This window comes from Centruroides vittatus, unplaced genomic scaffold, assembly GCF_030686945.1.
Source record: "Centruroides vittatus isolate TY-2023 unplaced genomic scaffold, ASM3068694v2 scaffold_435, whole genome shotgun sequence".
NCBI classification, from domain to species: Eukaryota; Metazoa; Arthropoda; class Arachnida; order Scorpiones; family Buthidae; genus Centruroides; species Centruroides vittatus.
The window spans coordinates 3,090,373-3,105,401 of record NW_027122708.1 but is presented as its reverse complement, the minus strand read 5'-3'; the positions used below and the strand labels follow the sequence as shown (position 1 = coordinate 3,105,401).

Here is a 15,029-nt window from a genome sequence, read left to right as displayed (position 1 = left end):
CACAAGCGAACTGTCACCGACATCCTCGGCCAACACCCAGGCAAAATCCCCGCGAACTTTCGCGCCTCTTTTTCACGTTGCCAGCCAACTCTCGTTGGCAAGTGTTGCCAGACAGTGTTCGGAATCTCTGGCACTGGCGGCCACACTTTCAAAGGGTCTTGCAAATGATGATAATGACACAAAAAACACTGAAGCACTGAATCACTGAAGCACGTGATATACAGAGTGCTAAGGAAGATTTAAATGAAAAACGTTGAAACGTTGGCAAATCGTAATTTCAATCGCATATGATTTGCATCTCGTACTTTAAAAAATATAGAAATGAGTACTTAGCGAATAACCTATTTAATTTGCACGTAAAATGAGTCTATGAACCGATTTTATTATTATCTAAATGGTTGAAAACGATTATACGTATGTTTGATTCTAATTTTTGTACTTAATTGTAATCACGCTATTATGTACAAAATGTGTAAATTTGATTCACTTGCTATAAACGAATTTTTATTATTCATATTAACATTGACATTGGATGTTGCCAATCTCTAAAGATTTGTTATTCGCGATCTCAACAAAAAGTCGAAATGAGAGACTCGACATATTTAATAATCTGTCCACTTTTTTTTTTTTTTTTTTAACTCTTTCCGCCCTGTGGGCACTAAGAGGGCCTCTTTTAGTAGGCCCATTATGGGTTCGGCCAGGCCCACAATGGGGCGACCGGGTGGTGAGGGACGGGGCCCGACATATCCGAACGGACCACCCCCCGAAAAATTCCTGGGGATTATTCGACCCGTTCGGATTCGATCCCGGGTCCCCCAGAGCGGTAGGCTGCCACCTTTACCGCTCGGAATCTGTCCACTTAAAAGTCGACAGCAACAATCGCATTATCTATACTTGAAGTCGGATATTTTAATAAAACATGAATTTAAGTTAAAATCAAGAGTAACTTTTTCCCATGTTTCTATATTTTCGCTTAATTGTAACACCTTTAGTTCGTATGTTTTCAATCATGCTTTTATATTTTTGAATTAAATTAATAAAAACATTCTCCTCTACATTCGTACAATTTGAATTTCTTGTTTTGGTTTTGGTTCATCCACGATCGCATGCACAAACTAAAGACGAATGCACACGGGTCAAAATTAAATACGGGTTTGAGATCAAACTTGAGATTTTTTCAGTTCATAAACACGATTTAAAATACAGTAATCGTGCAAACTCAACTCAAAGTGGGCTGAGAAGGTGACAAGTTACCGAAATGACGAATTTTAGGACTGCAGGGTGGTTTATTGTCCCAAATTATCAAATTTGTTTAACGTACGGTACAACGATATTGTAATGATGCTAGTCTAAATAGCGGAATTTTCGTAGTTACCTGCAAATGTGCAAATTCACCTACGTATTAACTCTGTAGGCCTACCAATAGTGATTTTCTATTTGTAGTAAAATACCCAAGTCAGTGTTGAACGATTATATTGAACTCTGCGTTTAATATAATCTCATTTGCGCGCTAACCTGAAAGAGAAGATAATGGAGAGAATTCTTTTTTTCTTGTTTTTAGAACAAATTCTTCTAAATTAAATTTCGTTCAATCTTTTTAGTGATCAATTTTTTACCTCAGTATCAATCATTATGCATAGTATTAAATATTAATGTATCGTTATATATAAAATGATAAAAATTTAATAAAGTTTTTTAGTTTTTCAATTTTCAGTTTTTATAAAGGCAAAAATTATATTGCTTGATAAGTATTATGCATATGCAATGCTAAAAAGGCCAACATTGAAAAGTGTGCCTAGTTAACATTTTTAAATAAAATGGCTAAAATTTAAAAATTCCGTATTCAAAAACAATACTTTCTTTTCTTTAGAAGTAGACTATGATAAATGTTTTGTCAAAAATATTATTACAGCCTGTTTCATTTCTATTAATAAACTACAAAGTACTACGAAAGGAGTCAGGAGTCAGAGGTGAAGTCGATTTTAAAAAATTCCGCCTGTGGATTTTTCCGCCAACCAGTTAATAACTTCTTTGTTGTGAACGAAAATTACTTATGTATTCTGCGCTTTTCCTACATTTTCAAACCTTAATTAAAATCTACATCAAAATTTAAACATCTTTTGTGCAATTTAAATATTTATTAATATGACGCATCTTTACACAAGACCAATTTTGAGTTAAAAGAAATTATTATTATTGTTTTTAATCTCAAATTTGTCTGTTTGATTTTTGTAAATTTACAGAAATTCTAAAATATATTGACGCGATTTCAAAATTAATATCAGTGTGCCTGCTCTATTTGGGAATTTTGTTTTAAGTAAAGAGAAGAACTTTGAAAAATCCTGAAGATAACATTTATGAAAAATTTTATTTCTTTTGATTTCGTTTCATTGACACTTTGGTAACATAATCTACGTAGTTGAACTGTCCATGTTCATTAACTTCCATATCTTCTAGAAATTCTGCCATTTCTCTCTGGCCGAACATATCTCCTGTACTCATCATGGCTTCGCGAAGTTCGTCCACATAAATATAACCTGTTCCTCTCGGATCGAAAACGCCAAAATCTCTAATAATATCGATATTGAAATCGGATTCTTTTATCTCCTTTTCTATCATATTACATATCAATTTTGAAAAGTCAGAATTTTCATCGGGTGAATCTCTCTTCATGATTTGGACGAATTCTTCATCCGAAATGGTCTGCCCGAGACTTATCATAACTGTTCCTAATGATGTCAAAATGGTCCGTAAATGCTGAACAGTTACATTATCGCTTGTTCTTAACTCTAATATCCTGTCATTATGAATACTTAATTGGAATCCCCACAATTTCCTCGCCATAATTTCCAAAAGTTTTGCAAAGTCAAGAAAGATCGGCTCTTCTCGTAAATCCAGATCTTCATTTAATATGTTCTGAAGATCTTCTGTTAAATTTTTTCCCAAAACTTTTGTTATAATACCTATACAAATCATTCTTCTTTTTGATTCTCGAATGTTAGCTGTATTCGACACATCTATATTGGAATTCGCATCATTTTTTATTTTGATATCATTGTCTAAACTGTTTTCTTTTACGAATACTTTTAAGAGTTTATGCAAATCTACATTTCCGTCGCAGTTAACGTCTTCTTGAATGATTTCGTCCATGTCTTCGGTAGATAAAGTTTCTCTCATAATTTTAATCAAGTATCCTAAACAATTGATAACTGGTTTTCTAATTTCAGTAGATTTTACTTCTTTGTCGTTACTGTATGCTTCTTTTGTTGTTGTCGCTATTTCTCCGTCACCTAAACTCATATATAATTCGTATTTATCTTCTTTATCTTTCGACCCTAATTTCAAATTTTGATTGTCATTCTTTATTTTTAGGCTATCCAAGGCGTCTTCGAAATCAATAGCGTCGTAATATATATCCCCATCTTCGTCTGGTGTCGGTAATACACTTTTGAAACGCTGTAATTCTTTACCCGGGCGATCTGAAGACATTTTTTTAACTTGAAAGTTTAATACGTTAAGAAACGATTTAGCTAATGATAATATTCAACTATACGAAATAATCCTTAATTCGAACAAATTAAGTCGTTGGATATTGTTTAAATTCGAGAAAACGTTCGAAATTTAAACGTGTATTTTAAAATAATATAAATAATATAACTCACAAATAATATACATTTTTAAAACCTTGAACAACATAAAAAAATAAATAAAACTGGTAGTCTAGACTTTTAGAATATGTAATTAATATTAAGAAGAAAATGATAAAACGAATATAAATAACGGATACATTTATGTAAATATATGATGTCATTTGTGTATTTATTGGCAATACTATTAGAGAAAGTAAAACCAACGAACAAATCTTATACTTTCTTTATTTTTAACCTTCACCCTCTCTTTGTTTTGGTAAGCGCGGTCATTTTACTAATTTGAAGACAAGCGGAATGCTCTGAAACTGTAGTTCTAGGCATAGTACAAATGGTAAGTATTCATGTAATAAAAACGTAAATATCTAAGAATGAGTGTACAATTGAGTACAAATCAGGCGTCTTAAAAAAACAAAAGTACAACCCTCGAATAATATACTTATCAATGGAGCAAATTAAAGCTGTTAAATGTTCTTTAGAGGGAAAAATTATGATAATACAGTACGTCAAATCCATCAAAATCTCAATGAAATAAAAGTCTTGAAAGCACATTTTTTAAAACTCTTTCCGCCCTGGGGGCACTAAGAGGGGCTCTTTTAGAAGGCCCATTATGGGTTCGGCCAGGCCCACAATGGGGTGACCAGGTGGTGAGGGACGGGGCCCGACATATCTGAACGGACCACCCCCGAAAAATTCCTGGGGATTATTCGACCCGTTCGAATTCGATCCCGGGTGCCCCAGAGCGGTAGGCTGCCACCTTGACCGCTCGGCCATCCGGCCTGCCTTGAAAGCACATTGCTGATTATGTTGAACGTAAGTGGATAAACAAGACTGCAAGACTGTTAGATACAGTATTTACCTTTATTTAACTTGATTACTTATCATTTGTGCTGTGTAGAGCTCCACTTGAAGTCATTTATTTTCAAATCACATTTATCTAATTGGCCTATCACAGTTACTATTCAGCTCTACGTCGTACCGTAGTATTAAAAGCGTCATAAAATGTAATTTTTAATAAAAACGAACTGGTCCATTTTATCGGTCACAACGAATGCATGGGCCGATTGAGCTGGTGTGTAAAGTAAATGGGGGGCATCTCTTTTTCGTCGGAAGCTATCTTTCGATGAACGGACAATAGCATTTAGTAATTGTCTGTCCCCGCTACGTTCTTGTCAAGAAACGAAAAATAGAGAAGCGCTAATTATGATGTTTTGAAAGGGAAACCTGTTATAAAAACGTGACTACTAAAAGGACATCATTTAACCGACATTAATCCAAAGCGAGAAATAGGGAAGAAAGTGCAGGCGGGGATATACAAAAAATTTCCAAAATACTATAAATACAATAATATAAATATGAACTGTACATTTACAAAGAAAAAATAATTAGCAGTATTAAACACTGTTTTTTTAAGTTATTGTTACATTTTTCTTAAAACGGAACTTTATTTTCAGTTACCATATATGCAGTGGCGGCCTTAGGGGGTGGCGAGCAGGGCAATCGCCCAGGGCCTCGCTCTTGTAGGGGCCTCGCGCAACAACTCGAGTAGAAAAAAGTTGATACATAGAACTTTTTATTTTATCCTTACCTATTAGTCGCAAACATCATTTTTAAATCCTGCATATATCTTTTAAAGCATTTATGTACCTTAGTTTATCATCATTAATAATTTATTGTTTTTATGATTGTTAACTTTTATAAATCTTCTAATATAATATTTTAAAACTCTAAATTTATTTATTTATAACTTTTGCATTTCTTGTATATCATCAAAAATATCTATTTCCAATTCACATACTTTGCACAAAAGACAAGAGCCTCGCAAGGATTAAGGCCGCCACTGCATATATGTGTACCGGCAGTAATTTGTTTAGATAAAAAACGCTGATTCTTATTATCATTTTATCACTCTAATTAAATTTGTAGATTTAAATTCGTATTTAATTTTCACACATTTACACTCAAATAAGATAATAAATAACCAATATATTTATAAACCACACTCGTACCCAGCAGAATTCAATATACAAAAATTTCTCAGCGAACATTAAGGTGTTTGTTTAAGTTTTTTGTATAACCAATATATTGTAATTACAATACGAAATGTGAATAATTGTTTTTTTTTAACTCTTTCCGCTCTGTGGGCACTAAGAGGACCTCTTTTAGCAAGCCCATATGGGTTAGGCCAGGCCCACAATGGAGCGGCCGGGTGGTGAGAGACGGGACCTGACATATCCTGTCGTGTCACCCCCCAAAATATTTCTGGGGATTGATCGACCCGTCCAGATCCCCGGTCTCCCAGAGCGGAAGACTGCCACCTTGACCGCTCGGACATCCGGCCAAATAATGTGAATAATACATCATACATTAAATAACTTTCATTTATCTTCAATTACCTGTATTATTATTATTATTTCCTTAATAAACCATATTATGAAATATAAGAAATTTTATGATAAAAAATTTCTTTAATTAATTCTAGTCGAAAGCGTTAATTAAACAAATGGAGTTCTCTTGTGTCGAATTATCGAACTAAAGTAAGCAGACGATCGAGTGAAGTGTAAAGAATGGAAGAGTTTTGGAAGGCGATTGACGATTTGCGAAAAAGTCTTTTGGCACCGAATTTATCTGAAAATCTAGACAATAAATTAAATTCAAGTGTATATGAAAGCAAAGATGAAAACAGGTAGCATAGAATAATTAAAAATATACTTTTATTTCATTTGTGGGTTGATGTTACCCTAGGTATCGAAGATGGCGGCTCGTCTCCGATTCCAGCAATTAGAAGACAGGGAACAGTGGGGACTCATGTTCTAACCTAACCTAACCTAACCCATTCTAATAAATTACCATAATTATTACCAACCAAATTATTATGAAGGGTTAGGTTAGGTTAGGTTAGAACGTGAGTCCCCACTGTTCCCTGTCTTCTAATTGCTGGAATCGGAGACGAGCCGCCATCTTCGATACCTAGGGTACCATTAACCCATTTTTGTTCTGAATGATAAATAAAAATTAATTTTAATAGACGTAGAATACTTAAGAAAATTGAAGATATTACGGAGAATTGTGTACAATCAATATGTAGAAACCAATCGCCATCACTTGTTTTAGTTAATAGAAAAATATGGGAAAATGTAAGGTGAGTGAATGTTCATTACATTGAAAATAACTTTGCATTCGTTTTTAAACATTTTGGTACAATTGCAGCTCTGAATGAGGCGGAGCCATAGACCATGCCCACAGGAGTAAAAAAGTCAAAGGAACTGATGGTCTGTGTGTGACCCTTTTTGAAATAGGCAGATTTCGGAGAGTATATCTGGAATTTTGGGTAAAATTTCAGTTCTGAATTACTATTAAATTTTAAATATTATAAATATATAAAAAAATATATAATAGGCTTATTTGGAGGTTCTATTTTGCAAAGGGTCACATGTATACTAATGGTTATTTTGAAAATTTGAAAGGAGTCTAGCAAAGGGTGGCCGGGGACTTTTATTACATGATATTGTGTAACTTGATAAGAGAAATTGATTGGTGGTGGTTTTGGGGCAATCCAGGCCTGGGAAGGTCATTTTATATCACTTTGAAGTTTTGTACATTGAGAAAAATTTTTCAGTTGGGAACCATAAAACAAGTTGTGCCTTTTTTACTAATGTATATTTGTATTATATAATTATATAATACAATACAAATTATAATAAACATATTATAATTTTATATACATGATTTTATAAATAATATATTTACATTATATATAGTTACTTGATTTTGATTGTTATTTGATTACTCCTTGCACTCCTTGAAAAAATTTTTCTCCGTTTATGAAACTTCAAATTGGTGTAAAGTGCCCTTTCTGGGCCCATACCATGCTGAGATCATCACCAACAAATTTATCTTATCATGTTACATAATATTATGTAAAAATATCTCTGGCCACTGTTTGCATGACTCCTACTGACTATTTTTACTTTTATGGGTGTGGTCTGCAGCTCTGACAAGGTCCCAACTGCCTCATTTAGAGCTGGAATTTTACCTAAAATTTTAAGTTAATTAATATTATTTTTAACTGTACATCTTTGTTTATTTAATTAATATGATTTTTTGAACAAATGAATAAAAAAATTCAGTTTCTGAAGAAATTTAAAGTAAAAAAAATCAATTATATTTAAGTTTTGATTAGGAAAACAACTTCAAATTCTTTAAATAATAACAAAAATTAGCTGTATTGGCATTCACTTAAGTTGTATGACAGTTTTTCTAGTACTTATAGGGAACCAAGTCTATTGTCAGGATACACAAGTTTTAAGTTTTGACTTTATTAAACTTTGTATTCAGTTTGTTTTTAGCATTTCTACTTGATGTTAGCATTTTTAAATCATAAAAGTTAACATTTTTAAGTAGAAATTATGAACAAAAATACTTGAGTGAGTCTAAAAATTTAACTTGATAGTGTTTTTCATATTTTAAAATGATTATTAAACTGAATCTAAATAAAAAAAATTTTGATATTTTCTCAAAGTAACTGAATTAACTCAGCATAATAAGAGTTGATTCAATTAGTTTGAGAAAGTATAAAAGACATTTTTATTTAGAGTTTTCCTTGCTAATTTTTATAATCAATCTTGTAATTATTATATTTATAGACATATATGTAAAACACAGAATAAATTCATAAAAAAATTGAATTGATACTTATTTTCTTTTCCTGCATACAATAATAAAAGTGTAACTACATTAACTGTAACCATAAATGAAAAACAAATCTTGGACTTCCAGCATGAATTTAACCTTTAATGATAACATTTTCAATCTAATTTATGTCTTCTTCAAACACCAATAAAACAAAATATTAAATCTTCAAAAAAAAAATACACAAAACATCATTAAAAGAATGCCATTTGGAATAAAATTGTAAACAATTTAAAACTTAAAATTGTTATGAAATAAAAAAAAATTTTTAATGTACAATATTAAAGATAAGTGTAAACTAATATTAACAAATATAACAAAAAACTACTAAAACATTCATGAATAAAGATAACTTTAACTACAACATTAAACATAGCAGATACTCCTACATATAACGTAGCTAACTGGACAAAAAACAATGCAAGCATAGATACATCATCAACAGTGAGTAAGTACATATAGCTGTATATCAAAAACCCAGCCCTGACAGATGACAGAATTTCATAAAAGATCTTTCATGTTCCAGATATGTTATGAGCATCCTTGGCATTAGTTCATGTACAGTTGAACTTGTCTATCTCAAATCTCACAGGAAGACAAAAAATTTGAGATAAACAGATTTTGAGATAGAGGTTCCTTTACAGTAAACAGTAATAGGTTAATAGGTTTGATTGAAAGTATAGTGTTTTATTAATACAATAACAACTATGGTACATGACTGTATTAAGTATAAATAAAATATTTTTGACATATCTTAACAGAAATAGTTTGTCATTAATTTCTGATGCCTGACTTTCTTCAACCAATAAGATACAAGCTAAATTAGTAGCCAGTCAGAAAAAAGCAGCATTAATTGCAACTATGTACTGTATTGCAAGAGATGTTTATCAACTGTAATTTATGCTATGAAGATATAGTTGCTGAACTTTGAATTTGTAATGGACACTTCAGTCTATAATTTGAGATATAAAGGTTTTGTGAGAAAATTATTTGAGATGAATGTGGAAAATATATTGAATTTAGGCTGAAAATGCAAGTAAAAAATAAATTTAATATAAAGAGGTTTTTGAGATAAACATGTTTGAGATAGACAAGTTCAATTGTATTTCTTTTGGATACTTTGTATAGCTCAACAATTCTAATCCTTTCAATTTGAACTATTAAGAACTGGGTACAACAAAATCTGAAAATGTCCCTGTGATAGAGGTATAAGATGCCAATATTGTAAATGGAAGGGCATTTTTCATAGTCCAATTATGCTTCTTCAATCAAGCTTGTAATGAGCACAGTATGGCACTAATGTATTCAAAATCATTGTGAATTGTTGGTTATAGAAGAGAACCTTGTGTACTCCAAGGAGTGGTTATATTGGCCCTTGTTATTTCTTAGAATTCTGTACAGTGTGGGGTTTCTTTGGAAGCAGAGCCTACTCTCATTGTTTATCATCCCCAACACACTACTGGGAAATAGACTACATCAAGGAAATTGCAGCTAGTCATGGTACCTGGCAAGACTTTATTTCAAAATAAAACAAAAACTCACATAGCTGAGATATTTTATGTTCTATGGATTCTATGTTTTTTTAAAATACAGATGCTATTTTCTTCTTTGTTTTTTCATTTCTGGTTACATTTTAAAATATTTACGTATAGGGATTTGAGAAGCTGATATTGTTTCAGTTAACTAATATAAATAGAATTTATTATTTTTAAACTGAAAATTTTAATATACTTAGATATCAGCCAGTTTCTGGATTGAAAGCACAAAGAGAAACTGTTAAATCTGTTGTTAAGTTTTCTTCCAAGAAATCAATGAAACGATTTGGTAAGTACAAATTAAAATAATGTATAAAATATTTAAAGAAAATTAACTATTATTTAAATAAATTAAACAAAAATAAAAGAAAATACTTATATATAATATTGAAATTCTTGATTGAAAATTAAATTACATAAAAAAAAGCATGGATCTGTGCAGTTGGAAAACTGAATACTTAGAGATTTTAAAACTTAATGATAAAAGTTTATTTATTGAATGTTTTGACATTAAGATTCTAATTTCTTTCTAACAAACTAACAAAGAAATTAGAATCCTTTATTAGTTTTTGTATATTGATGCTGCTTTGTGATAGTTGCTGTTTGTTTTTGACCTTAAAAATGCAATACTTCTAAGTGATGAACATCCTAGACAATCTAAAGTAACACTTCTCAAACTTTGTGCTCATGGATCAGTACTTTTTTATTCCAGTCCCTTGTGGACAAGTATTTTTGTGAAATTAAATAAATATAATTGTAAAATGGAAAGAATTGAATTCAAATGAGTTTTTTATTTTAATATTTAGGCTGAATTAATAAGAAAAATACAATAACAAAACTTGGTTCTAATCATTTAGAAAAAAATGAGTTTGTGCTATTTTCAAGTAATTTTCCATGTTGATTTTGTCCACCAGTCAGCCCTAGCACTAAGTGTTTAAATTATAAAGAAAAGTTAAAGTAACAAAACAACACGTTTTTGAAAGACTTTTAAAAGCATTTTTAAATAGTTTTATTAACATAATATATATATTGAAAGTTTAAGTGGAATCTCATCATAACAAAGCAATAATCTATTTGAAGACTGGCACTAGTCTGCAGACCACAATTTGAAGTAGCATTGATATAAACAACTCAAAAATATTCATTTATGACAGATGATTTATTTGCAGAGTAAACATGTGACATTGTAAACTGTTTTTATACCTTTTTCTGGAAAACAAATCAAGCTTATTCAAACTAAGGCATGTTATATGTTGATTTTATTCATTTATTTTATGTTAGTTCTCCTATGAACCTATGTTTTGAATATTTGATGAAAGTTTGTTTATTTTCTCAAACTTAATCTAGCCGATTATTAAATCAGTTGTTCTGTTTCTTAATGATAATGTGGATGAACAAAGGTTCTACTAATAGGCCCCATTGTCTGGAAGTGGTAATACAGGCTAGTTCTGCTCATTTTGAATGCTGCTTGATAAAAAATTATGATTAAACAGGATGCTTTATTAACATAGAAAACACTGAACATGTTAATTATAATTTTACATCATCTCAATTAATCAAAAAGCATGTTATTTGAAAAGAACATTTTCAGATACTACTTGAAGGTCAGTACTTGAACCTTAATATTTTGTAGTTCACAAACTCCTAGTAGACTTGCACTGTTTATCAAAAGTCACTTTTGACCAATGGTGTTTTGTATTTCTATCAAAAAAAAGGTAACAATAACAGATATGGACTCTTAACAATCTGCCATTTTGAAAATGTACACAGCATGCTCCTGTTATTTTTTCAATTTTACTTTATTAGAAGGATGTAAGGAACAATTGTGACCAACCAGGGACTCACAGTCAAGAGTTACAAGCATTTGTTTCGAGGGCCTATCAAAAGTGTCCACCAGTCCTTCAGGTGGGCCCCTTGTTATATCTATGGTTAAGCTGGAGTAAGCTTAAGAAGTTGTAAGAAATAGTATACATAACGTGTGGCGTCAAGTCCATGCACATAGGGGTTTTGAGGAGTTTAATCCCTCCCATCTGGAAATAATTAAAAAATAAAATAAAATAAAATTAACAGTATATTGTATATAACAAAAATTATTTTGTACCCATTCAGTTCTTCCTTAGTTTATTGAATTGTGTTATTCTATATACCAGGGGTGGCCAACTTTTGTGCACATAAGATCTACTTTTTATCGTAAAAATGTGTCGCGATCGACTTGTTATCATAGGCATAGTCTAAGTGGGGAGGGGGAAGTGTGAAATACATACTATGTTCATACACTGTTTCAGTATGAAGTGTACTCACTGCTTATGAGTCGAGTCATAACTGCATGCATACAGTTGCGTTTGGTTACAAATATAATACATTAAGTCAAGACATCGCTAGCGATCGACCAAAATTGGCTTGGCGATTGACTTATTGGCCACCCCTGCTATATACCTATATTGTAAAAGTTAATAAACTGTTATGAAAAAAATATATTTTTTTTTTTTTATAAATCCAGTCCTTTTAAAAATTGTGGGATGGGCTTGTGTAGCTTATATAATATTTCTTAAGAGCCAGCATAAGAAATGGTATTTAAATTGGATCCACTATCCACTATAAAATTTCTATATATTCAAATTATTTTTTGAGGTATAACAATTTGAATACATCTTCAAATTATCAAATTTTAAAGTATAAAGGAAAAAACACCAGAGTGAAACTAAATTAAATTGAATACACCGAGAGAGAGAGAAGCACACTGGTCAAAGGTACTTCAGTTATCAAATTTTACTTAAAAATTCTTTAAATTCTTTTTGTGTTGTTTGTTCACAGTACATAACCTTATCTATTTCATTGTTCTATTGCTATTAACTGTATGTAAGAATCTCTTTTACTTAAGCCATTTCTAATATATATTTTTTTTTACATTCTTCCAATCTTCTATAATAACTATAATGTTGTTGTCTTGTTTTTTAATTTAAATAAATTTGTGTATCTTTAGAAAGTATACAATAAAAAATTACTGGGTAATTTCATATTTTAATCAACTTGAATAAATTTATTTAAGTTGATTAAAATATGAAATTGTGAAGAAGTCAAAGAAAAGATATTTTAACTTAAGTTTAAAAATAAAAGTATTGTTTTTCTGGAATATAAATTAGAAAACAAAATAATTGTCATTATTCTCTATCTTAAATAAGTAATATGATATGATATGATATTAAAATACAAAAAATATTTTTTATTCAGTTTTATCTCTTTAATAGTAAATAATAGTTTCATTCGTGAAAAATTTGGATACAGCTATTATGCCAATATTAAAAAAAAAAAAATGCATATTTCTTTTTCTTTTGCCAATTATGAAAATTTAAGTTTAGGTACAAGATAATTAATAGTGTGGCATTTCTCATATTTAAAGTTTATCTCTTATACTAGTACTTTTTTATCAATTAACAGGTGAACTAAATAAAAAAATATTATTTTTGATCTGTAAGATTAAATATCTGCATCCATAATTCCAGTATAATAAGTCCTGTTAATTGATAAAAAAGTACTAGTATACAAGATAAATTTTAAATTAGAGGACACAAAGGCATAATAATTAAATTTTTTATATTTCTTTAAATTTGAAATATAATAAATTTTTCCAAAAAATCTTAGACATTTAAAAATCTGATATTGGGTATTTGTAAAATGATGATATTTATTTTCTTTTCTCTCCAAAAACATTTAATTTGGAGAAAAATAAATCTGAATACAAATATGATATTTGATTATTGATAAAAATTTAATGAAAATTTGATTTTTCTTGAAAAGATAAGATTTTATTAAATTTTATTATTTTATATGTTAAAATATTTTAAAAAGATTGAATTAGTTATCAAACATTCAATATACCTCAATTACTTAACAAGTTATACTTTTGCAGCATTAATTCTTCATATTTTAGCAAAGATATATCATTTGATCCAAACAAATACATATTCTACAAAAAGGTAAGTAGGAACAATAATTCTATCATTAAAATTTATGAAGTTAAAAATAAATATTTATTATAAATTTTATAAATAATTTTGAATAATAATAGATTTATTTAAAGTCATATTTTATCATTTTTTAATGAAGTCTTAAAATCTTGATAAGAATCAATAAATTATAATTTAGTACATTGATAGTTACGCTCAGTTACTATGACTGATTAGTAATATAGAATATGGGGACAAACTTCAGAAGTGGATTCCTGGTAGGACAAAGAACAAAAGTGATCTTATTAACATGTGCCTAGAAATGCACTAGTGCTGGGATAAATGATACCATACATATCTTAGCCAGAATCACAGTAGATGCTCAAAAAGGATCCTTTGTGGATCTCAATGCAATGCTCACACATTACCTCATAGTATAACCATGGTACAACTGTGTGACCTTCCAGCCATTCTCATTTGCTTTTCTGTGTGAATTATGTCTGCTTATTCCCGTTAGGAATAATGAGTTATTCTCACAGTACTACACCACACATTTGATCACAGACCTGTTCAACAAATAGACAACATTTTGTATACTTCCACTTTCACTGCTATGTGTAAGGATCCCTGTGATATGGTTTATGGTCCCAATATCAATCTACCAAGAAGTGGGCAACACTCTTAGTGAAAGAGTACAGGCCATTCAGGAAGACACAATGGGGGTATAGACACTGAGGCATGAACTCCATTACAGCAGGAAACTGGAGAGAGATAGAGATCAAGTTTTTATAAAAATCTGCAATGATGTCCAAGGTACACAAAATTCAATGTAAGGGTACATCCTACATATCTAAGGGTATTTCCTACATGGTAGTGTCTAGTGACTGTAGGTGGAAAGAATCTTTGTAAGTGCTTCCAACTCATGAGCAACCTCTGTCCAGAGTGGATGCATATTGTCTACAGAATGGCAGTGAGACAGCTTTGTCAAATGCTTGCTATGGAAAATATGACAAGCATTAAAAAGGTAAATTTGAAAGGTAAATGTTATCACTAACCAGATACACAACAAATAAAAAGAAGTTAAAAAAAGTTTTATTTTCAAAATGTTACATGTACAAAAGTAGTATATTTAAGTAATATTTAAATATACTACTTAAAAATTATTAATTAAAGTATATAGAACATATATACACAATTTATGTATACAC

General features: G+C 30.3%; 1 protein-coding gene across 2 annotated transcripts in view; it reads left to right on the top strand.

Moving 5' to 3' along the window:
* The first annotated feature begins 6,164 nt into the window (after positions 1 to 6,164).
* LOC136989073 (meiotic recombination protein SPO11) overlaps positions 6,165 to 15,029 on the top strand; it is a 39,780-nt gene continuing 30,915 nt past the window's right edge. Inside the window, exons 1-4 of one of the 2 annotated variants that reach the window (XM_067287164.1) lie at positions 6,165 to 6,333; positions 6,676 to 6,789; positions 10,075 to 10,163; positions 13,785 to 13,851. In XM_067287164.1, coding sequence (XP_067143265.1) covers positions 6,215 to 6,333; positions 6,676 to 6,789; positions 10,075 to 10,163; positions 13,785 to 13,851 — 389 coding nt within the window. In that variant the 5' untranslated portion in view covers positions 6,165 to 6,214. Of the gene's footprint in view, positions 6,334 to 6,670; positions 6,790 to 10,074; positions 10,164 to 13,784; positions 13,852 to 15,029 lie in introns of those variants that run through there. The other variant, XM_067287165.1, reaches the window with a different exon arrangement.